This window comes from Neoarius graeffei, chromosome 25 (genome assembly GCF_027579695.1).
Source record: "Neoarius graeffei isolate fNeoGra1 chromosome 25, fNeoGra1.pri, whole genome shotgun sequence".
Taxonomy (NCBI): domain Eukaryota; kingdom Metazoa; phylum Chordata; class Actinopteri; order Siluriformes; family Ariidae; genus Neoarius; species Neoarius graeffei.
Window position 1 is genome coordinate 197,350 of NC_083593.1, and position 25,707 is coordinate 223,056.

The 25,707-nt window shown below is 44.0% G+C and overlaps 2 protein-coding genes and 1 long non-coding RNA gene across 3 annotated transcripts; 1 reads left to right on the plus strand and 2 right to left on the minus strand.

The window, feature by feature from the left end:
- Nucleotides 1–556: 556 nt before the first annotated feature.
- Nucleotides 557–8,572, minus strand: wdr74 (WD repeat domain 74). Its single transcript, XM_060908127.1, has 10 exons — nucleotides 8,482–8,572; nucleotides 8,162–8,268; nucleotides 7,829–7,953; nucleotides 6,540–6,603; nucleotides 4,987–5,130; nucleotides 4,566–4,667; nucleotides 4,201–4,354; nucleotides 3,690–3,832; nucleotides 3,568–3,621; nucleotides 557–1,608 (listed from the first exon to the last, which is right to left on the minus strand). The coding sequence occupies exons 1-10, from the start codon at nucleotides 8,543–8,545 to the stop codon at nucleotides 1,441–1,443; spliced, it is 1,125 nt and encodes a 374-aa protein (XP_060764110.1). The 5' UTR covers nucleotides 8,546–8,572; the 3' UTR covers nucleotides 557–1,440.
- Nucleotides 8,573–14,134: 5,562 nt separating this feature from the next.
- Nucleotides 14,135–22,702, plus strand: cnih2 (cornichon family AMPA receptor auxiliary protein 2). The gene is made up of 6 exons (XM_060909214.1): nucleotides 14,135–14,215; nucleotides 17,822–17,890; nucleotides 18,042–18,089; nucleotides 18,380–18,492; nucleotides 22,363–22,506; nucleotides 22,675–22,702. Exons 1-6 carry the CDS (start codon nucleotides 14,135–14,137, stop codon nucleotides 22,700–22,702), a joined length of 483 nt encoding a protein of 160 aa, XP_060765197.1.
- LOC132873538 (uncharacterized) lies at nucleotides 16,137–19,134 on the minus strand. Its single transcript, XR_009651573.1, has 2 exons — nucleotides 18,985–19,134; nucleotides 16,137–17,320 (listed from the first exon to the last, which is right to left on the minus strand). It is a non-coding gene; the product is annotated as an uncharacterized LOC132873538 (long non-coding RNA).
- Nucleotides 22,703–25,707: the final 3,005 nt, after the last annotated feature.

The window sequence follows — 25,707 nt, forward strand, 5'->3', positions numbered from 1 at the left end:
CTGCTTTAAAAAGAGGGACATTTACCGTTAAAAAGTCAAGAGTCCTGAATGTGAGCTGTAGATATTTATGCTCAAGTCCACTCAAAGTAGGGGGCGGGGCACCTGTGTCTTTAAATTATATTAATTTCTTATAGGCCTATTTGTGTTTCCTAGAATGTAAATGTTAGGAGTGACATAAGCTATGTGCAATGTACAATATTGTTAATATCCACTGTAGATTTTGGTAGGTGTGTTGGGTCTCTCTGTAAAGCCTCAGCTGCGCATGCAACGCGCACCCTCGCTCCGTGCGCCAGGTGAAGGATCGGTCAGTGGAGAGCTCAGCTAAGCTCAGCATGTTTAATTCCCCAAGCCAATGACAAGAACTTTCATGAGAAATAACGCAAACGTCTGCATCATGTGGAATTTGCAGGCGGGGGCGGGACTGAAAATCATAATTCTTTGCGGGAGCGGGACTGAAAATTCTGTCCCGCGCAGACCTCTACTTTGGACTCTCGATCAAAAATACCTTCCTCATGCTAGTTTGCTTGGTCAGTAATGAAGAGAACCATCCAGAATATTTAGTTAAAATCAACTGATTTATTTTATTGGCTTTAATTAAAAAAAAAAAGGCTAACTGACAAACCAATACATGAAGGCAAATAAAACTAATCAGTTTGAACAAAAGAAACAGCTAGTCTGTGTACAGAGGGCCATAAACCATGTGCCTCAGCTGATGATGGATTTAGTGCTCACTCATGAGGGAAAGGACGTGTAAAGACCAATATGACATTTTATGCAAGCATTACACAATTAAAATATTAACAAACAAGTTTATATTCCATCTTTCATTTCTGAAACTAAGGGGACACTCAGGCACACCAGCATCAGTCTTCTTTCTTTCAGGGTTTAAACCTGGACACGTTCTCCCACAATCTTTCACCTTCAGCTGTTTACACACTGCTCTTCTCCCACATCACGCACATGATTGACCCAAATAATATAATCTAGGTTTTGTCATCAGGAAATATCGAGTGCTTAAGTGGAGAAGAAATCGTCTATACACAGTGTGATCTAAACTCTAACAGAATCAGGTGTGAATAAAAATTAGTTCATTTCCACACCTTCAGCACTGAGGGTCTGAATTTCAGTGTAGCACGAGTGCTGCTGCCCCCTCATGGACACTACAGGTACTGCAGGAGGGTCTCCAGTTGAGACGAGTGATGAAAGCTACACATGCGCGCGCGCACACGGTTGCAGAGCGGAGAGTTTAATCGTGTATAAGCCGGTCTGTACAGAAAGCCGGTCCGTACAGAACGCCGGTCCGTACAGAACGCCGGTCCGTACAGAACGCCGGTCCGTACAGAACGCCGGTCCGTACAGAACGCCGGTCCGTACAGAACGCCGGTCCGTACAGAACGCCGGTCCGTACAGAACACAGAGCTGTCAGCAGTAAAACCGTTGTCACTTTGTCCTTTTCTTCTTGTCTCTCTCAGGTGCGTCTCTGACCTCATCCTCATCTTGTGCTGCTCTTTTCCCGCTCTTTTCTGTTACCGTTTCCATGGCATCCCAGACCTCATCCTCTTCTGGTTTCACCTCCTCCAGCTGTTCATCCTCGTCAGACACAAACTGCTTCACGAGAAACAAACAATGTTAAAGCTATGGTTTGCAACCTCTCTCCCTCACACACACCCCCTCTGGCCCATACGCTAGAAAACAGTCCTCATGAGGAACACATCCACAAGCACCCCGATTTCATAAACAGGGTCTCTGCACATTTCTGACCAGCAAAAATAATACTTTTTAAGACCATTTTAAGACCACTGAGTATAAAAAATAAGACCACTACCACGGAACAAATACGTACAGTAAAAAAAAAAAAAAAAAGCACACTCTAGGTTAAGTTCAAAGCATTTTTTTTATAGAAAATGTGCATCTTCAGTTTACAAAACAGAACATTAGCTGCCTTCTCGATATTTTAATAGTAGGGTACTGCTGTAAACAAACAGTGAGGAAACAAATTGATCTTCAGTTAACAAAACAGAACATTAACTGCTTTCTCAATATTTTAATAGTAGGGTACTGCCATGAACAAACAGTGAGGAAGCAAGGAAGTTTGACTACTGATCGAACTGCCTCTGGGGACTGTTGTTGCCCGACTAGCAGCATAGCGCATATGCTTTTCCCCTTTCGAGTGAGCGTCAAGGGCTTTACAGCCCATTGTTGTTAACTTGATGTCTTTCCAACATACCTTACATCTCGCTTCATATTCTGAAGTTGCTGTTGTTAGCCAACTTTTGTATTTTGGCTCCTCAAGCCACTTGTTACTAAACTTACACTTCCCCATCTCCGCTCATGTTCAAGTTCAACCACTTCTTCCTCGTCTGCTCTACTCTCAATGGTTCTACTACCAGTGTTGGGCACGTTACTTTCAAAAAGTAATTAGTTATAGTTACTAATTACTTTTCCCAAAAAGTAACTGAGTTAGTAACGGAGTTACTTTGTCATAAAAGTAACTAATTACCAGGGAAAGTAATTATTCCGTTACATTTTGTTCCCCCTCAAAAAAATTAAATTCAATTAGTGTAATCATAATAAAAGTGAATGTTAAATGTGTTTAATGACTGAAATGGACACTTAACAGAACCAATTAGTAACGTTATCTACACTATATTAATATTTTTGTGGGACAATGTGAGATAAGACATCTATCAAATGTAATATATTTTTGTAGTTATTAAAATTGTTACTAATTACTGGCCACTGACGAGGACAAACGTTTTGTTCCTCGACATAATGTGCATTGCACGTAAACACTCTTGCCTTTTATTTCAAGTAATGAAAAGTGCTGGCTGTATTTCCAGTGTGAAAGCGCAGTGCTGGGCTGACCGCTCGCCATCGCTGGGTCTTCCGATTGAAAGAGCGCGCAGTAGTGCAGTAGGCGTGGCCTACCTACGTATGTTGTCCAAATCTACTCTGATTGGCTTACTGTGCCGTTGTCTCGTGTCTCCCCGCCCCACACGAAAGCAGAGGAAAGAAAGGCTGAACGAGCAGCGTGCCAGAAGAAAACAGCTTTAATAAAGTAACGCATAGTATTTTATTGTAAGTAACGGGAACGGCGTTATAACGATGTAAAAAGTAATTAGTTAGATTACTCGTTACTAAAAAAAAGTAACGCCGTTAGTAACGCCGTTTATTCTAACGCCGTTATTCCCATCACTGTCTACTACATGGATAAAAGAACACACTGCCCCCTGTGGCGTGGTTCCTGCGCTATTAGAACTAGTGCTAGACACACAACGGCTCTTGTGCTACTTGTTCAGCATCTTGATAACAAACGACGCTGGTTGAATAAATAACGTTAGCGCGGAAAAAAAATCCAGACGTGTTTTTTTTTTTTCATTTACCGTAGGCTACCCGGATGAAATTTAATACCTCCCATGTGAAATTTAATACCATAGCTCAAAAAATAGCGAAATATAATGCTTTTTAAGACCTTAAAAAACACATATTAAAAAATAAGACTTTTTAAGACTTTTTAAGGATCCGCGGAGACCCTGATAAAAGATGAACAAACACTGATGCACTCACCTGCAGATCTCTACTGGAAAGCAACACACAGTTCAGCCGGGACTTCAGGTACACCTACACACACACACACAAAATAACTAAATGTTACAGAGAGGCAAACAGACAGGTGCGAGTGTGAGTACCTTGTGCATGAGTGTTCGGTCCTGCAGGTTGTGTATGCGGAGGAATCGGTCAAGGCCACAGGAGGCAACAAGAGGTAACGATGGGTGACACTGCAGCCCCCTCACACTGCCTGCCACACCCTTCATACACCCACGCACCAGACCTACACTCACACACACACACACACGTGTACAAATATAAAAGATATTTTTAAAAAAAAATGTACATTCACTGATAAACACGCGTCCGATATTGGATGCATCTGACACCACCCACTGCACACAGATAAAGCAATCTGATTGGCCAGTGATAGTGGGCGTGAGATCACTGTGTGTGCATGTTTACAATGAGCAGTTATACAGATGTTTTGATCCATTTGGAGGAAATTATATTTAAATCAGTGGGGGGGGGGGGGGTCTTCACACTCATCTCTGATCGGCTCAGAACACTTTCTGGATGAATCATTCATCTAACAAAAGATTTATCCTCCACTCACGATCCCAAAAGTTCCTTCACTTCACCCACACACACCTTTGCGCAGGTCGAGAGTGGCAAGTTGGCCGTGTGTGTTCCCCACCACCACACTCTTCTCGCCAGGTGGAACTGAGAGCGCCGTCAGAGGAACCTCCCCAAACTCCGCCTCCAGCACCGGCCTCCTCTGACAGGACGGGTCATACACACGCACCTGAGAGACAGACAGGGACGGACACACGTGCACACACACACACACACAGTCATACGTATGCATGTGCGCGCGCACACACACACACACACACACAAACCTGAATGACAGACAGGGTGAGCACACATGGTCTCACACACACACACACTTGAGCGACAGACAGGGGTGTGCGCACGCGTGCACACAAGACAGACAGGGTCTCCCTCACACTCACCTGATGATGTCCTGTGCAGGTGACGATCTTGTTGGAGTGTGTAAGGAAGGACACGTCTCTAACCCACACAGGAACACGCAGATCCAACCAGTCATTAGCAACCTAACACACACACACACACACACACACACACTATCGTGTTAATCAGTAATCATTATCATCTGTATCCTGAATTCTGTGTTCTTCAGTGAAAAAATGACTTGGTGTAAGAAGGTGGCAGAAGAGAACCTCAATAAGCCCCACCCACTTTAGGCTGTGTCATTGGACAGGCTCCACCCCCACATGCTCACTGCCTTGGTTTCACCAGAGGGTTTTCATCACTGACTCACAAACTCATCCAAAATTTCCTTTGTTTTATGCAAATGAGCTGTGATTACATGATTAACTTTAATCTGACAGATATTAATTGTGTCCCTCTCACATTCTTGGCAGTGAAAATGGGCGTGTCCGGTCTCTGCAGGTCCCACACTTTCAGCAAGTTCTCCTTTCCTCCGGTGGCCACATGGTGGCGCTCTGATGGGTTCTGTCTCATTCGGCACACTCCATTCCCCACATTTATTACCACCTACACACACACACACACACAGAGAGAAAACTACACTTCAGATTCTGACTGAGGCATCACAGGTCATTACAGGCGATGGCTGCATCAACACCAAAAGTTTGGGGTGCACGAGTTTACATCTATATTTTAATAATTTTCTGGGGGAGGACCCTACCCCCTGCCTTTTTTTCTGCCACTACTCTGCTCACGCTTTGGGTTTGCCTATGACTCTTTTCCAAATGCCCCCTACTGCAAAAGGGATTGACAGAGCTGCTTATTTTCGATTTATTTACGTGCTCATCACGCACATCTTCTGTTCCTGGAATTCCGTGTACAAACCAGGATGTACGGGTCTCAAATGTTTCACATGACTCAACCCCTAGGCCACAACGGCTGCATTGTGCGCGCATGGGGAGTCACGGAATGTCTCAATTTCCATTTCTGTGCCATCGTTACCAGGTTAGAGCAGCCACACAGCCGTGAGACGCACGTTTCAGGCGTGGCTCGAGCACCATCCACGGTTTCGGCTTGGCACCTATTTTTATGCGTCAGGTAAGCGGAACTGAACAAAAAGAGACTGTGCGAAGATCTGTTTTTAGTCACATTGACATACCAGCAACACGACATAACCGACACCTTTCACTTTAGTTTCAATGTCCAGGCGATACGTCACCGACACGAAAACATTTTAGATTTTATTTATTTATATATTATTTACAATTGAGCACATGCTTCTTACCCTTTCTCTCAAAACTAAATATAAATTAAAATGATAATGAAATGAGATCAAACATTTTATTGCTGGCTATTATCAAAAACAAAGACAGGGCTGGGAGGAGCGTCACAGCAGCAACGCAGGCGGTGTGGACAAACACACACGTAAGCCACAGCAGTCCAGCATCGTAACCATCACACACACACACACACACACACACACACACACGTGCAACACAGCAGGTGTGAGGCACCGTTTGCACGTAGGTGTAGAAGTGGACTCCACCTCTATGCGATCACTTGCCCTAAAAATCAAACTATCGCCATCTCTCTCAGAGAGCTTTGTTTCTCCACAAGTTTCAGTAATCTCAGGTCACCAGTTCGTTCAGCAGCTGCTGAATCCACAGCGCCTTCCCAAACTTAGTGAGATAACCGGAAGTGCTGTGGCAGGTCACTGGTCAGAGTTAGCGTTCCTTATGCCACACCCACACGCTGCCAGCTTCGTCCTAAGGGCAGGTGAAAGCGCAAACTCCTCAAGGTGCATTTCAAATTATAGTGGAAAAAAAAAGGCAAAATGCAATAACGTTAAATACCAAAATTTGTGAAATGATACTGTACTGTTCCACATGTCAACTTTACTAGTAACAGGAGCAACTCTAGTACAGACAATAACACAGACACAGTGCATTGTTTATCAGACAGACAGACAAACTTACTGTCTCCCCGCCTGCTTCAGGCCACACCTTCAGCAATCCAGACTCCACACATGTTATTAACGACCTGAGACCAAACACATGCAACATTACGAGTCAAAGTGCAAGACAGATGTACTGGTGCAAAGACAGAGAGTAAGACAGGTGTTTGATGGAAGGAGACAGGACTGTTCCTAAACTTATAAAGTTTCTGGGACCCCAAGCCTTGATGACTACATTTTTTTTTAACTCTAGGTTCATAATATACAGATGCTTATGAGTGCCTTAGATGTTTCAGTTCATGGTCCATCTACAGTGTGAAGCTCCAGTGGGTTCTGAAGCACGTGTCAGAACGTGAGCAGATAATATGGTCCTGAACACTTCAACATTCATCCTGCTGCTTTTCTCAGTAGTCACTTAATCAAGAAATACAACAGAACCGGTTCCACTGGCAGCCGCACACGCCCATGCAGCGAGATGAGGTGGTACGTCAGATCACGAGCAGTTCCTTCGCTTCTCTGTACTCTTCCCATCATTCTGCTACAAGTTTTTAAATGTATTTTTTGGAAAACTTGACTCTTCCTGTTTCTGAGACTAACTAATGGTGTACCTCATGTGTTAAACCCTCTGCATTTACTCAGGTGAAACCTCCTCTTGATTGTTGACCGACACAGATATGCCGACCGTCTGGACGTTGTTGTTCATCTAGCCAACTGTTGTGAAGAAGTTTATCTTCACCAGGGAAAGAATTCTTCTGTCATCCACCACAGTGATTTTCTATGGTCTTCCAGGTCTTTTGGTGTTCCTGAGCTCACCAGTGACTTCTTTCTTGTTTTTTTTTTTTTAAAGAATGTACCAAATAGTTGATTTGGCCAGAATTAACCTTTTTGTGATCCCTCTGACTGGAATGTTTTGATTTTTCAGCCTAATGGTGATTTGCTTCACTGGCAGTGAGCTCTTTAGATTTCATATTGAGAATTAACAGCAACAGATTCCAAATGCAAATACAACACTTGGATCAACTTCCAGACTGTTTATCTGCTGACTGTTCAGTGATATATAATGAGGGAATAACACACATCTGGCCATGGAACAGCTGGGCAGTCAATTGTCCAATTCCTGCATATGGTTTTTGCTGGATGAGTCACAAGCACAACACTCAGCCAATAGAATTCATCACAGTAACTGACCAGAGCTTACGGCTTGGACTGTGGAACTGAAATTGATGGAAATTAGCCGAGCTTGTTGAGTTAGCTCACTTTGTGGAATTCATGTGAGTATGTTGACGGTGTTCACATGAGCGTGCTGAATACCTGTCGATGACAGCAAGGCCTGTGAACCGTCCATGTGTTAAATCTGCACACTCTCTGCTCTCAGTGAATATTCCCTTCTCTGTACTGAATGTCTTCACTCTGCCATTGACACTCCCTATTAACACCTGACACACACACACACACACACACACACACTCGTTATAAAAGGCACAGTAATAAACAGTGAACACAAGCACTCATTGTTCAGGTTCACTGTAAAACACAATTTTAGTGCATTATACAACACTATGCTGGTGTTCTATTGACACTGAGATGATGCGAGAGAGAGAGAGAGAGAGAGAGAGAGAGAGAGAGAGAGAGAGACACACACACCTCTGTCTCGTGCTCGTCCCCCCAGGTGATGGTGCAGATCTCCTCGTCTCGGCTCAAACTCCGCAGCTCACAGAAATTATAGACCTGCTTCCTGCTCACACACACACCTGAACACAGCAGGTCATTAACACTAACTAAACACACACATACACACACACACACACCCCTGAACACAGCAGGTCATTAACTAACTAAAACACACCCACACCCTGAACATAGTAGGATCATTAACTACCTCACTCACTCACTCTAGCAGGGCCACTAACAACCACTCACACACCTGACCAGCGCGGCCACGAACTAACACACCGCTCTCTCACCCTTGAGGATGCCGGTCTCCGCTCCGACCCACACTGAACACCGCGCGCTCCTCACACACGCCATGCTGCTCTGCTCCACGCTGTGTGCACGCGCTCTCCGCTCCGGCCGGAACCCTACACCACCGCACTTTAGTTCCGCCTTTATTTTACTGGACGAGTCACAGACAGTCGGGAGAGTTGAGCACTCATCAATAATTTGTATTATTTAATGGTAATTTATATTCATTTTGATATACAAATTTATGAGGACTTTAATTCCTTTTCTACAGCAGAGGGTTAATTCTGGACGGGTTGTCAGTCTATCTCAGGGCTAACAGACAGACAGAGAGAGAGAGAGAGAGAGACAGAGAGTCCCAAATAGTCCGGGAGCCAAAGGCCCAAATTTGGCTGAACCTGGCTTCGTCGGTTAAAGTTTTTTTTTTTTTTTTGCTGTTTGTTGTTGTCCAAGGTCTACTCATTAAGATAAGAGAGGGTGCCCGGTGATATCCCTTGGGCAATTCCGGATATTGGCCCTTTATTGTTGGATGTGCTGCAGTCATAGCCTAAATTCTGACATTTTGACATTCTTCACTTTATGTTCACCAAAGTCTATATATCATACTTATTTTTGTGTTTGTTAACATAATAGGATGAGTTTAAGGCCTGGGGGTGGGGTTCCAGCCATGGTTGGGGGTGTGGCCATGCAATTGGGGGCGGGGCTTATACCAAAAAGCCCTTTATTACTCTATTACTTTGGTTGTTAATGCGAGCCTTAAATTATTAGGCATACACTCCATTGTCATCCTTGTGTTTACTTCTGCAGGGGCATATGAGGGACACAATTAGCTAATTCAAGCCAACTTGTGTAGCTATCTTGCTAACTCTGTCAATCACACTGCCCCCAAAAGATCACAGCACGCATAAGCTAAGCAGAGAAACTATTTGACTGTAATCATGAAAGAGCAGTGACATGTACTCACTGCTCACCAGTGAACTAGACCCATAGTTTCACAACACTGGCTAGCACACCCAACTCTCACCTAGTAAATGCTAGTCACTGATTTTTTTAAGCTAATACATTAAGCTAATAGATTGCTTATTTTTACGATATTGACTGTTGAAATAGTAATGTCCCTGGTTCCCTAGTAAAATTCAGGGCATTGTCCCCGATTCACCCCCACTCCAAACCACACTGCTCTTCCACTGACTAGCACGACTTTTAAAACGTTGGGGAGTAAGGTTTACTTAACATTCTCCTCTGTACTAGCTGGCATCCAGTACATAAGCATATTTTTACAGACACTAAGCAATGGCAAAGGGTTTAGAGGGTTTTTTTTCATCTGAACTCTTAGTTCTTTCCTTAAATAGTTTTTGTGTTTTGTGTGTGTTTGCATACTGTATGTAATTATTTTACATAATTATTGCTCATTAGTGTGTCTGCGTGTGTGTGTGCATGCATGCATGCACGTACATGCTTTATGTACTGTAGTTCTTGTATCAAAATTGTTAATTTTGCAAATTTATGAAAGGGTCAATTACACGTTTGACTAATTTGAATGACAGTAAAGCGTGAATACTGTACAGCCAATTTGGTTAATTGAAAATCAGTATCTTTTGCTATTCTTGTGTGTGTGTGCGCATGCTGTATATGCCATTTTGCATGCTTGATATATTGCATACTGTAGTTTTACATAGTGGATCACTGGTGTGAGTGTATATGCATGCTGTATATAGTTCTATTGCATGCTGTATATAGTTCTTTTACTTAGTGGATCACTGGTGTGAATGTATATGCATGCTGTATATATTTCTATTTCATGCTGTATATACAGTAGTTCTTTTACATAGTGGATCACTGGTGTGAGTGTATGCATGCTGTATATAGTTCTATTGCATGCTGTATAGTTCTTACATAGATATTGATCATTATTTTGTATTAACTGTAGAGTTTATGTAATACTTGTATAAAAATCGCTAATTTGGAAAAGTTATGAAAGGGTTAATTAATCCACATTTGATGTATTTGAATGACAAATATAGAGAAAAATGTGAATACCTATCAGATACAGCCAACTTGGTGCATTTAATATCAGTATTTACGCTGATATTATTTTTTTTTGTATTTTCTTCCATTATTTGGGCATATAGGGCATTAAAGGATTAATATATTAAATTGCCCAAGGGATATCACCGGGCACCCTCTTAAATCTTGAAGAGCTACCTCAAATCTATAAGATAAAGAAAAAAAAAAAAAACTTTAACCAAAAATTCCGGGTCCGACCCCATGGTTCCCGGACTAAAACTCACACCTCTGGGCAGTTTGAATCGCCAGCTGACCTTATCCACATGTGGGAGGAGAACAAAAACACCACTCCACACAGAAAGACCGAGTTAGCCGCGAGGCTCAAACCCACAACCTCCTGGTTGCGAGGCGAGAGTGATAACCACTGCACCACCATTTTGTGCAATGAAATTAATCAGAACAGAGTTTATGAGAGATTCACTTATGAGATTCTCTGTCTGTCTCTCACTCTGTCTGTCTCTCACTCTGACTGTCTGTCTCTCACTCTGTCTCTCACTCTGACTGTCTGTCTCTCACTCTGTCTGTCTGTCTCTCACTCTGTCTGTCTGTCTGCCTGTCTGTCTCTCACTCTGTCCGTCTGTCTGTCTCTCACTCTGACTGTCTCTCACTCTGTCTCTCACTCTGACTGTCTGTCTCTCACTCTGTCTGTCTCTCACTCTGTCTCTCACTCTCTCTCCATCTGTCTCTCCCTCTCTCCCCTCTGTCTCTCACTCTGACTCTGTCTCTCACTCTGTCTCTCACTCTGACTGTCTGTCTGTCTGTCTCTCACTCTGTCTGTCTCTCACTCTGTCTGTCTGTCTCTCACTCTGACTCTGTCTCTCACTCTGTCTCTCACTCTGACTGTCTGTCTGTCTGTCTCTCACTCTGTCTGTCTCTCACTCTGTCTGTCTGTCTCTCACTTTGTCTCTCACTCTGATTGTCTGTCTCTCACTCTGTCTGTCTGTCTCTCACTCTCTCTCCCCCTCTGTCTCTCACTCTGTCTCTCACTCTCTCTCCCCCTCTGTCTCTCACTCTGTCTCTCACTCTGTCTGTCTGTCTCTCACTCTGATTGTCTGTCTGTCTCTCACTCTGACTGTCTCTCACTCTGTCTCTCACTCTCTCTCCCTCTGTCTCTCCCTCTGTCTCTCACTTTGTCTCTCACTCTGTCTGTCTCTCACTCTGTCTCTCACTCTGACTGTCTCTCCCTGTCTCTCCCTCTGCCTCTCACTCTGACTGTCTGTCTGTCTCTCACTCTGTCTGTCTCTCACTCTGACTGTCTCTCACTCTGTCTCTCCCTCTGTCTGTCTGTCTCTCCCTCTGTCTGTCTGTCTCTCACTCTGACTGTCTCTCACTCTGTCTCTCCCTCTGTCTGTCTGTCTGTCTGTGCTGCAGTGTGTGGAACGAGCTGCTCTGGTGATCACTGTGTTTTTCTGCTCTTTGTTCTGGTGTTGTTTCTTCATGTGAGTCCACTTCCTGTGTTGTTGTGTGAAAGTGGGGCAGGGCGGAGGAGCTGCTGATTAATTAATGACTGAGCTCCACACGTCTGTAAAATGAATCATAATCAGAGACAAGTGTGAGGTTTAATCCAGGCGGAGAGGAAACTCTTTAGTCCTCACTGAAAACGGAAAATAAAGAAGTGTAGAACAAATGATTAAACACTTCCCCTAGTTCACTTTGTAGGAACAAATCCCCTTCAGCCATCTGCAAACTCGGCTCGGCTGAAGTGTGTGTGATGAGTGGCGTGTGTGTGTGTGTGATGAGTGGCGCGTGTGTGTGTGATGAGTGCCGCGTGTGTGTGTGTGTGTGTGTGTGTGTGTGTGTGTGTGTGTGTGTGTGTGTGTGTGTGAGATGAGTGGCGTGTGTGTGTGTGAGATGAGTGGCGTGTGTGTGTGAGAGATGAGTGGCGTGTGTGTGTGTGATGAGTGGCGTGTGTGTGTGTGATGAGTGGCGTGTGTGTGTGAGAGATGAGTGGCGTGTGTGTGTGATGAGTGGCGTATGTGTGTGTGATGAGTGGCGTGTGTGTGTGATGAGTGGCGCGTGTGTGTGTGTGTGATGAGTGGCGTGTGTGTGTGTGTGTGTGTGTGAGATGAGTGGCGTGTGTGTGTGTGATGAGTGGTGTGTGTGTGATGAGTGGCGTGTGTGTGTGATGAGTGGTGTGTGTGTGTGTGTGATGAGTGGCGTATGTGTGTGTGTGATGAGTGGCGCGTGTGTGTGATGAGTGGCGTGTGTGTTTGTGTGAGATGAGTGGCGTGTGTGTGTGATGAGTGGCGTGTGTGTGTGTGTGTGTGTGTGATGAGTGGCGTGTGTGTGTGTGAGATGAGTGGCGCGTGTGTGTGATGAGTGGCGTGTGTGTGTGTGTGTGAGATGAGTGGCGTGTGTGTGTGTGTGATGAGTGGCGCGTGTGTGTGATGAGTGGCGTGTGTGTGTGTGAGATGAGTGGCGTGTGTGTGTGTGTGATGAGTGGTGTGTGTGTGTGATGAGTGGCGTGTGTGTGTGTGTGATGAGTGGCGTGTGTGTGTGTGATGAGTGGCGTGTGTGTGTGAGATGAGTGGCGTGTGTGTGTGTGTGATGAGTGGCGCGTGTGTGTGATGAGTGGCGTGTGTGTGTGTGTGTGAGATGAGTGGCGTGTGTGTGTGTGTGATGAGTGGTGTGTGTGTGTGATGAGTGGCGTGTGTGTGTGTGTGATGAGTGGCGTGTGTGTGTGTGTGTGATGAGTGGCGTGTGTGTGTGTGTGTGTGAGATGAGTGGCGTGTGCGTGGTGGGGAAGCTGATAAATATATATCCAGCAGGTGGCGCGCTGCAGTCACATATGGATTTTATTAAGAGTATTGAGACGATTCTCTCTCTCTCTCTCTCTCTCTCTCTCTCTCTCACACACACACACACACACACACAGAGTCCACAATTGTGACATTTTCACTATTACCTTCTTCTTTTGATTATTATTATTATTATTATTATTAACAGCAATTTTAAAAAATATTAATTTGATTATCTTTATTCTTATTTGCATATTGTATTACATTCTTTGTATAAATAATTAATTGTAGAAAGTTTTCCTTTGTTATTGTTTCATTCTCAGTACATTGTGACTAATAAAGACACAAATTTGATTTTAAAATCATGTCATTATTTTTATTACTTTTTATTTTCCTCACTGCTTTCACACAACCTGAAGACTCATCCACTCATATTGTGTGTGTGTGTGTGTGTGAGAGAGAGAGAGAGAGAGAGAGAGAGAGAGAGAGATGAAGAGGCGACCAATCAGCTGTAGTAGTTTTACTTAAGGAGGAGCTTAGACAACACACACACACACACACACACACACACACACGGTCTGTCGGGCTCATGTGCTGAGGAAATCAGAGAACGCACACAGGAAGGAAAGAAGGACCACTTCACACTGTCTCTGTCTCTCTCACCGGTAGACAGATAGATGAGTGAAGGAGAGACAGACAGAGAGACAGACAAAGACGGGGACAGTGAGCTGGAAGAGAAGTGTGAGAAATAGTAAAGAATAGACAAGACAGGTAGAGAGAGAGAGAGAGAGACAGGTGAGTCTGTCTCTCTCTCTCAGCCAGAGCAATTGTCACGCTGGCCTCTGGAACAGCAATGGCCTTCACCTTCGCCGCCTTCTGCTATATGCTCACACTTGTCCTGTGTGCTGCACTTATCTTCTTTGTCATATGGCAGGTGAGCATGGCACGCACACACACACACACACACACACACACACACACCCCACACACACCACACACACACGACCTGTTGATCCTAACAGAGACACAAACAGAGAAAACGGAAGCTGATGGAGTCTCAGCTATCGATCTAGTGTGACATAACCAGTGTGTGTGTGTGTGTGTGTGTGTGTGTGTGCGCATGCACATGTTTCTAAAAGCACAGAACATGACATGATCCCTACTGTAAAGAGCAGACAGACAGACTGTTATTCTATTCATTCTCACTGGTGCTGTTGTTATTGTTGTCATTCTCGCTGTTTTCCTGATGTTTATATCATACTGCAACCCAACATACCAAAAAACCTCCACAAACAGAGAGAAAAGAGAGACAGAAAAAATGGACTTTGAGACAGCCAGACAGAGGGAGCTAGACAGATGTGGAGTGAGACACAAATACAGAAAGACAGAGAAAGGAAGACAGCCAGTTTGTATAAACACCGCTGTACAGCAGAATTAATCAGAATGAAATTTACTCAGGAGACTCTTGAGATTTCTCTCTCACACACACACACACACACACACACACACACACACACACACACACACACACACACACACACACGTTATTGAGCATGCTTATTAAACTATAATTTCCATCTCCCCCTCTCCTTTCCTCCTTCCTCTCAGCCAATCAGATCGTGTCTGTAGTAACCATGGCGCCCACTTTGGGGCTCATGCAGTCACCATGGAAACTGCATCTGTTTACAGAACAGCAAATACAAAGGGAGAGAGAAAGGAAAAGGGGTGAAACTGTTGGGGTGTGGAAACCTCTGTGTGTGTGTGTGTGTGTGTGTGTACATGATGTGATTCCTGAAGTGAATTTGATGCTGATTGAAGATGTCATAATCCTCCAGCTGTGATCCAGTCCTGTTTATAACACTTCCCCTTGTCCACTTCCCCTAGGTTTTGTGCAATTTGAACATCTTAAGGGTCCATTTTGTAAAATGATCAGCTTCAGTGATGTGAGTTATGTAAAGAGTGATGAGTGTTGGAATTTTTACCCAGAATGCATTGCTGCAGTCAGATGCAGGTTTCTTTGTGAAACGGTGATGAAGCGGCTTAAACTGGAATGATGAGGTGTGATGGCTCAGTGGTGAAAGGTCCTGGGTTAGTCAGGGGTTTGAGTCCCCACACCACTAAGCTGTCACTTGTACAAGGCCCTTAACCCTCGGTGTTCCAGGCGGCCGTCTCCGGCCTGAGCCTGCGCTCTGATGACAAGAAGCTGGTGTATGAAAACAATTTCTGTTACGTATATATCACAAATAAAAGGTCCCTTCTTTCCTTCGATAACATAATAATGATGTAAGAGAGTTAATTTTTTGGATATTTTTTATAGCAGGTTCTGTCTCTAAAGCAGCTCTTCGGCTCCCCCTGCTGGTGTTGTGCTATTTACTGTTTGTCTTGTTCGTGTTGATGTAGTTTAGTGCTGTGATGTTTCCTTCTGGAAAAATAAATTATACCAAAACCTCTAAACACCTCCAGCTCTTTACAGATATTACTGTCGCTAGATAGTCTAGTAGTTTTCAGAACCCAGAGCAGCGAACCGTGACCCAGTGCCCAGCATGAAACACTGAGATGCTAATGACAAAACCAGGGACAATCTCAAAAATTTTTTGGAAAATCTTCTTCACTGTTAATCTCAGCATTCCATACTCACCTGCTGAAAATCCAGCTTAATCTGACCTCCTACCAGAACACAGGCTGAGCTGCTTAAACTGGTAGATCTTCACTTCAGTTTCAGATTCGGAGACATTCTGATAATGGTGATTTAAAAAGTGAGTGGGATTTTCATGCTGCTACATGAGGACACACCTATGAAAACTCAAAGCTGATGATGTTGCTGCTGATATCAGAGAACAAGGAGTCATTTAGAATAAGCAGAGAGACATTTTATTTATCTGCTGATTGTGGACAGAAGTAAAGAGAGCTTACTCATCATAACTCCAACACGTCTGTACAGCTACACTTCTATCCACTCATATGTCTACATATCCAGGGACGTAGGACGGTGGTGTACGTTGGAAGTGCTGGAATTTTATGCAGCGTAAATGTGGCATGCTCTTTGACGTCGTACCTGAATGACAGTTAAATCATTTTTTTCTTCTGAGAATGAGGTCGGAACTGCCGACTCCCTGCCCACCTTCAAGCGCAGACTGAACGCTCACCTCTTCAGGCTGCACCTCTCCCCTGCTTCCCTGCCCACTGTGTCGCTGTGTATCGGTCCTGACCAGCTCAGGCTGTGCACTGTCTAGCCTGGGGTTAGCTGTTTTGAGTTCTATTTATTTGTACTCTGTATGGTTGGTTTGTTTCTTTGGCTGTTCGAGTACTTCAGCAGAATATTACACTCAGTATCGTTGTCACTTGTTCAGTTGGCACTAAAACTTTCTTGTCCAGAAGTTCAGCACTTTGTGTGCCTGACTTTTGCACTTGTATGTCACTCTGGATAAGATCATCTGCTAAATTCCATGTAATGTAATGTGTGTTGATTATAAAGTGGCACAGTTAAATTCTGAAATCATATTTTGATTAATTTTCTATAACAGAATGGCTCTGACAATAGTTACAAGCATAAAATGAACAGCAGGTTCTTCTTCTTCTTCTTCTTCTGCCTGCTTCCATTAGGGGTCACCACAGCAGGTCATCTGTTTCCATCTCATCCTGTCTTCAGCATTTTCCTCTGTCACACCAACCACCTGCATGTCCTCTCTCACACATCCAGAAACCTCCTCTTTGGCCTTCCTCTTGCCTGGCAGCTCCATCTTCAGCATCCTTCTCCCAGTGTACTCTGCCTTTCTCCTCCACATGTGTTCAAACCAATTCAATCTCATCTCTCTTGATTTGTCTCCAAACCATCAAACCTGGGCTGTCCCTCTAATATACTTGTTCCTCATCCTGTCCTTCTTCGTCAGTCCCAACGCAAAGCTTAGCATCTTTTATCTCTGCTGCCTCCAGCTCCGTCTCCTGTCTTTTCATCAGTGCGACAGTCTCCAACCCAGAGAACATGGCTGGTCTCACGACCATCTTGTACACCTTCCCTTTCACTCTTGCTGGTACCTCTCTGTTGAAAATCACAAAAACAACAGGTTTTTATAAATGGACTCTAATACGTTATTGTTCTGTTTATGTGAAAATGAACTTAAGTTTAACTCGAACCCTAAACTTCATGTTTAATCTCTCCAAAACAGTTTGAGCTCAATTTTTTTTATTTTCTGTGCACAAATGAGGGACAAACAAATTGATATGTTTGGAGTCATTTGGGTGTTAATGGGGTGTTGGGGGACGTCACACTGAAACATTTAATGGTTCATTTCTCAAAAACTGAGCATACATTTTTATTTTGCATGCACTAATGTGCACTAATAAATCAAAATATTTTTTCACATTCTCATATAAGTTGTCGACTTCATAAAGCTTCAGTAAGTCAGAAAAGAGAAAGAGCAACACTGAACCTCCTCACACTTAGTCAGGAACGGGTGTGTACCTGGACACACACTTCTGGAATGCTAGAAAAGGAATATCAAAACACAGTACTGTTTTAATGTGTGTGTGTGTGTTTTAGATCATTGCATTTGATGAACTGCGAACTGACTTTAAAAACCCCATCGACCAGAGCAACCCAACCAGAGCGGTACTCTCTCTCTCACACACACACACACACACACACACACACACACACACACACACACACACACACACACACACACACAGAGAGCTGTATTGTACAGTAAATAATGATGCCTTGTGTGTGTGTGTGTGTGTGTGTGTGTGTGTGTGTGTAGAGAGAGAGAATCCTGAATATCGAGAGAATCTGCAACTTACTCAGGAGGGTAAGTGACTTGTGACTCATATTTGTCATTTCTTTATCAGTGAATTATGAAAGTTGTGGATCATGTTGATGTTTTCTCTCCACACACACACACACACACACACACACACACACACACACACACACACACACACACACACACGCACACAGAAAATATTTTTATCCTCATTCTGTGAGTGAGACAGAACACAGAATATGAAGGTTCTGTTCTCTTGTGTGTGTGTGTGTGTGTGTGTGTGTGTGTGTGTGTGTGTGTGTGTGTGTGTGTGTGTGTGTGTGTGTGTGTTTTAGTTGGTGGTTCCTGAATATTCTATCCATGGTTTGTTCTGTCTGATGTTCCTGTGTGCTGGTGAGTGGGTGACACTTGGTCTCAACATCCCCCTGCTCTTCTACCACATGTGGAGGTAAACACACACACACACACACACACACACACACACACACACACACACACACACACACACACACACACTTCAGGAAATCAGCATTATTTTATGACTGATTATGAACTGAACCCCACTGTCACTTTACTCTCTTCATTTCCTCTTCACCATAATGAAGTACTGAATAATGAATACAGCTGTTTATTATAGTTTATAGATTATAGTTTATCTTGATTTATTTGTCATTTGTATCTGAATTGTGTTTCATTTGAATAACAAACACAGTACACAGAAAAGTTGTCACTCTTTTGTTCAAACAAAAAAACACGAGGTTTTGTCATCTGTCCTTTTGTGTAATTTGTCCACATTCATTACGCCTGCGACTGAGTCCGGAACACACCTACTGGTGATGTATTACAGAAACGTCACCAAAATGGGCTTGAATATATTAGCCCAGCGGAGTTCAAAACTAGGTGGGTGTGTCACATGACATGACTGTCACTGATTACCTACATGAACCTACAGCACTGGGCTCATTACACTTCGTCCTCAGCCTCTGAAGAAGAAGAAGAAGAAGAAGAAGAAGAAGAAGTTTATTCATCACACGCTTGTGAAATTCCTCTCTGCATTTAACCCATCTGAAGCAGTGAACACACACATGCATACACACACATGAGCAATGAGCACACACACACACACACACACACACACACACACACACACACACACACACACACACACACACACACTGGCGCTGGGTTGCTCAGCTCTCTTTCTCTCTTTACTGGCTTTCCTGCAAGAACACAAGAGACACACATAAATAAATTGTCAGCCATCAAACACAGGTGAAACTAATCATGTGTTAACTGCCAGTTCTACCTGACTCTTCACCACCCACAGCTGATACTGAATCACGCCCCCACTACCACATACCCCCACTGGCTGACTCAGGCCAGGGAGCCGTCCAGCCTGCAGCTGATTGCCCCCCCAGAAGGAGAGGCAATCTACCACCGCCATCTGTGCCCTCAGCCTTGTGACCCACCTCGAACTTAAAAGGGTGAAGAGCCAGATACCAATGAGTGATCCACACATTGGCATCCTTTATGCAGTGGAGCCAGTGGGGCAGGCATCATCAGAACAGAGAGTGAAAGGGCATCCCAGCCAGTAGTACTGGACAGTGAGGACCACCTATTTGATGCCAAGGCATGCCTTCTTGATTCTGCTGTACTTTGTCTCTTGCACCGAGAGCTTGTGGCTGATGTACAGGATGGGATGCTCCTCCCCCTCCGCCACCTGGAACAAAACGGCCCTCAGCCCTCTGTACAACGTGTCAGTCTGCAAGACAAAAGGGAGAGAAAAGCCAGATGAATGCAACAGCGGGCCCCCACACAAAACTGTTTTAACCGGGGCGAAAACCCATTCGCATGGCTCCATCCACTGGACCAGATCTGTGGCAAGGTCAGTCAGCAGGCTGGTGATGTCCAAAAAATTAGGTACAAGCCTTCTGTAATAGCCAGCTCGCCCCAGGAACTACCTCTCCCCTTTTTTAGTCTTGGACCTTGAGCAGGCCACAATTGCTGCAGTCTTATCAATTTGGGGAGGCACCTGCCCATGACCCATGTGGAAGCCCAGATACCGTCCTTCCACCCACCCAATTACACACTTCCTTGGGGATGCTGTACTTCTTGCACATGCTGCATGTCTCAAGGACCTTAGGACAGCCAACAAATGTTGTAAATGCATCTGCCAATGATCAATGTAAATAATGATATCATTCAAATAAGCACTGTGTGGGCTCTGCACTTTTTGGACAGATTATTCTGTCCATGAGCTGTTGAAATGTTGCTGGGGCTTCAAACAACCTAAACGAAAAGGTGACAAGTCTGTGTGAAACAAATGGAGTGGACAAGGCTATTTTTTCATGGGATAATGGAGTCAAGGGTATCTGCCAATATTCCTTAGTCAAATCCAGTGTTCAATAAAAGTAAGCCATGCCTAACCGATCGAGCTCTGATGCCTCACATCGATGCCGTACCATCGATATGAAGCATCAGATATGTATCAAATTTAGACACCACATTGACTTTTTAAAGTCTACACAGAACCGGACTGACCAGTCAGTTTTGAGAATCAAAACCACCGGGCTGCTCTGAATGCCATGTGACTCTTTAATTAGCCTTGAGTTCATCCCCAAAACACATTATTTTGTGTTTGGGGAGTCGATATGGGCAGCTGCATACCATCACCCCAGAAGAGTCTCAATGTGGTGCTCTATCAGGTGAGTGCAACTGGTTAGAGGTGAAAACACATCAGAGAATTCTTCCTGCAACCTGTGCTTTCTGGGACAGTGAGTAGTGGTCTCCACATGGGGATGTGGGTGAATTGGGTCACACTCTTTCGACTTACCTCTGGTTCCAGCTCCTTCCTCTTGGGAACCATCATCACCAGGGCGACAGTAACCTTCTCTCTCCACAGTTTCAGGAGATTAATGTGGTAAATCTGAAGTGCATTGCCTCTCTCCATTCATCTGACCTCATAGTCGACTCCTTTGACGCATCGCGTGATCTCAAAGGGTCCTTGCCACTTTGCGAGTAATTTAGAGCTCGAGTAAAACAAGCACTTTACGACTTCACAATTACAACCTGAGTCCTCCAAAGCCTGATGTGTACCCCTTTGAATACTCACTGCCACTCGGTATGCTCAATCAAGGGATGCCTGAAGCACATCAGGAATGTGGATCAGAATCCCTGTCTCCTTAAGGGGCTGCTAATTCTGGAAATACCTGGTTTTCCCACTGTGCCTGTAAACCTGCCTGGGTTTTGCCCTCTTGGCATGTGTGATTCTACCTCTGGAGAGAGTGAGTTTGGGGTGCAGGCTTTGGGGGAATTGATCACCACTCCTGTGGTGCAAGGATAGGGGAGGGGCATTGTGCTACAAAGGGAGAATGAGAGAGAAAGTGCAGGGGTGCCTGTTCCTGGAAATGCTGCCATATGGTCTTTCACCAGTTGGACTGCCTCCTGCAGTGAGGCCACATAGTAGCAGTGAACCAACCCAGGACAAAGTTCCTTCCAGCAGCTGAATGCCAAACTGCTCCAGCACCACTCAGTCAATGTCATCAGCGCCACACTCCTCTGTCACCAGCCACCGTTGACAAGTGTCTCAAAACTGTTGGTTGAAGGCGAATGGGCAGCTGACCTCAATGAATGCCAGTGCACAGAAGCACTGGTGATGTTGTTCTGATGTGCAGTTGACTCACTGTAAGATAGCCCCTTTCAATTCCGGATACTCCAGAAAGTTGGTGGCTGGGAGCTGCTGGGCTGCGAACTAGGCTTCTCTTGACAGGAACAGCAATAGGTGGACCGCCTACTGTGAGGTTGGCCACAAGCACACTTCAGCGACACATTCAAAGAGCCACTGTTACAATGTGACTGTCTTACCACATGGCTGTTACTGTGTAATTCTGTGACTGTTACTATGTTACCACGTGATCGTTACTACATTACTGTTACTGTGTTACTGTATTCCTTTGTGACTGTTACTATGCAACTAGTTCCCATGCGACAGTTACTGTGTGACTGTTACTGTATTACTGTGTAACTGCATGACTATGTTAGTGTGTTATCGTGTGACTGTTGCAGCGTCATCTTGTGGCTGTGCGACTGTGTTACTGAGTAACTGTGATTTGAAGCTTATTGTATTCTGTGTTATAACTATGAGAATGTAACTTTTATTCGTGATTTCCCTTTAATTATATGTGTATCCAGGCCACAACAAAGGCACTCAGACAGACGCATACACAGGGACATACAATCAGACAGAAAGGCAAACACACAGACCAACTCTCTCTCTCTCTCTCTCTCTCTCTCTCTCTCTCTCTCTCTCCCTGTGCAGGTTTTTCCACCGGCCAGCTGACGGCTCTGAGGTGATGTACGACCCTGTCAGTGTGATGAATGCAGATATTCTTAATTACTGCCAAAAAGAGTCATGGTGCAAACTGGGCTTCTACCTGCTCTCCTTCTTCTACTACCTGTACAGGTAAAACTTAGAGTTCAGCACACACACACACACACACACACACACACACACACACACACACACACACACACACACACTGTTCTGTGTTGAGTTTGAATTGAATCATGTCATTGTTTAATGCTGGAGGTGTGAGTTGTAAAGAATTCATTTCTGTCTCTGTGCTTGCAGCATGGTTTACGCTCTGGTCAGCTTCTGATGAAGAACAGACAAAAGAAGGAAGAAAAAAGAAATAAAGAATGTGTGATGTTCCATCCTCCTCCACCTCCTCCTCAGACAACAACAGAAATGCCTAGAAACCTGCTGAGATGGTGGGAGAGAGACAGACTGACAGACAGGGAGACAGAGAGAGAGAGAGAGAGAGAGAGAGAGAGAGAGAGAGAAGCTCGAGCAGCAGTGATGTTTCATTATTGAGTTTTATTTCTTTAAGGGCTGCTGAACATTTCTGCTGCTCTGAGTGACATGGTGAATCACCTCCACTGCGATGAGATGTGATCACGAATGATTGTCTTCTGATCTACAGACTCGAGATTCAAGGCCACATAATATTGTTTTTCTTTTGCGAAAAGACTTTTGTGTAAATGAGCTCCATTTAATTCTAAAGTGTTAGATTAGCGCTAAAGTTTTCATTGTTTTAGTCAAGTGGTAGATTCTATTTACTTTAATAATTATCTCCATTTTATTCTAGCTCTCAGTTGTTGTATCTCAATCCAGGGTAGAAACTGCTCATGTCTTTACACTAAGACAAACTTCACAAACTTTATATTTATACGATTGAACAGTGACAGCTATGTTTACACTGAGCAACCAATGAATTGAGAAAATTATCCAGGCCGGGAAAACTGTTCGGACCATCTGTGGGACTTTTACGGAGACACTGGAATTATTCTAAGAATCGGTGTAAACACACACACACACACACACACACACACACACACACACACACACACACACACACACACACACACACACAGCTGTCAGACTTACAGAGAAAAGCCAACGCCTCCGTATCACTGTGGAGACGCAGCAGGTCCTCTGAAACAGAATAAGACATTTCTTTCTGGACTGAGATGGAATGAGAAACATGGAAGCAGACTGAGAGACGGATTTAAACACAGACCGAGTGGGAGTGAGACAAAGTGAGAAAGAGTGAAAGAGTTCGACTAAACAGTAAGATAGAGTGAAGTAAAGTGAGACAGAGACAGAGGTGAGATACAGTGAGAAATGTACGGCCAATTTCTTGATGAACATTTTTTGGGGGTTCTAAGTAGGACAGAATGTGATGAGAGTGGATTCTTAAAACACACTGCAACAGACTGAGAGAAAGTGACAAAGAAGGACAGATGGACTAAGACATACCAAGACACTTGGAGTAAGACAGCATGAGATAAACCAAGAGACTGATACAGAAATAGTGAGACTGGCTGAGACAGAGTGAGACAGAAAGAGATGGAGTGAGACAGGCTAAGACAGTGAGATGGAGTGAGACAGGCTAAGACAGTGAGATGGAGTGAGACAGGCTAGGACAGTGAGAGGGTGAAAAGGAGTGAGATAGAGTGAGACAGATGCTGCTGAAGATCATTTAATGGATTGGAATAATGAGCAATTCCCAAATATTAGAGTTCATTCATGCTTTGGCATCGTGGCCAGTCTCACCTGAACCTGAACCTGAACCCGAATCCTAACCCAGCCTTTACACACTGGATACGACATGAAATTGCAGTGTGAAAATGTGAAAAAGTTGTGTGTGAAATCTTTGCATAGAAAGTATGCACACCAAGTCCGATGGGAATTTTTAAAATATGTCGTGTAATATTTTGTTCCTTTCACTCTGGTTTTGCACCGAGACTATCAGTAACGTTCTGAGTGAATGAGGGAGTTGTCTAGTGGTGATGAAGATAATAATTATAGACCTGCTCTCAAGATAGAAAAAGTTTTGGGTACAAATGATAACAGGGAAAGTTTCATCATAATCTCATGAAAGAGTTGCAGCTGAGAGACGGGATGCTGGACAACAAGAAAGAAAGCAGCGCTCATGGTGTTGTGTGTTTACAGATGAAAAAATACAAAGTTTTATTACTATCTTACAAGTCCAACAAGAAAATGAGAGAGAGAGAGAGAGAGAGAGCAGAAATCTGAGAGCAGAAGATTTGTGAGCGTATGAAGTAGTCCGAGTATGAGCAGGGGCTATTTGAGAGAGCGGAGGGGAAACTGCACAATCGGAATGTGAATTGAATAAATCCTGCTCTCTAATTGAAAGACCATGCTCTCGGTTAAAGGTAGGAATAAAACTCCATAGAAATGTCACCGTTCTGCTCCTGGACGTGAGCGACGCTGGCGTATAGCAGAGGCTTGCTGCTACCTTTGAGGCTGTTTTGCCGGCTGTCTCCTCCATCACCATGTGATGTTTGGTTGATGCACTTATTTGCGGTGTGGAAGCTCAGAAAAATCGAGCTCAGTGTGAAAAAAATATATGATGCTTTTTTCACTGCGTAATATTCATATTCTGTGTCAATGCACTCATGACAAAAACAACAGTTCAAAACAAATATACTGACATGCAAATTAATCACATGGAAAAAGCCCGGTGTGTAAAGGCCTTAAGGCTCTGTGGCAAACACTCAAACACAAAGTAAAAACAGAACACGAGACATGGGGCAGTTAACTAGCTATCAGGCTAATTATACTCAAACTGATAACTCCTCTTCTTTAATTAACTGGCTAGCAGGAGTAGCTCATCATGTGACTATCTCATCATGTGATCACTTCTAAACACCGTGTTCTCTTTACTAGTGACTCTTCTTTTTTTATGCCAGTTCTCAACACTGTCCCAAGCCTCACATCCTAATGACACACGTTCTAATTAACATCTTTAGTGAGTTTTGCAGTTAGAATCAGTTTTAATAAAACATTTTATCACACAGTGAAATTTGGGATGCGGCCAGTCCAGATGTTTATTGTGATGATGATGATGATGATGATGATGATGTAGAGATGATGTCAGAGCCACTGGCGACACTGTTACTGATGATGATGATGATGATGATGATGATGTTATTGTGTTTCTTTACTTATTTTTCAAACTGAGATTCTTTACATTTGTGTTTAACTTCCTAGCTGTGTGAACACAACTCTGTGGAAATAATACAGGACATTATTCTGCTCAAATTGGCATCATCTCTCTCTCTCTCTCTCTCTCTCTCT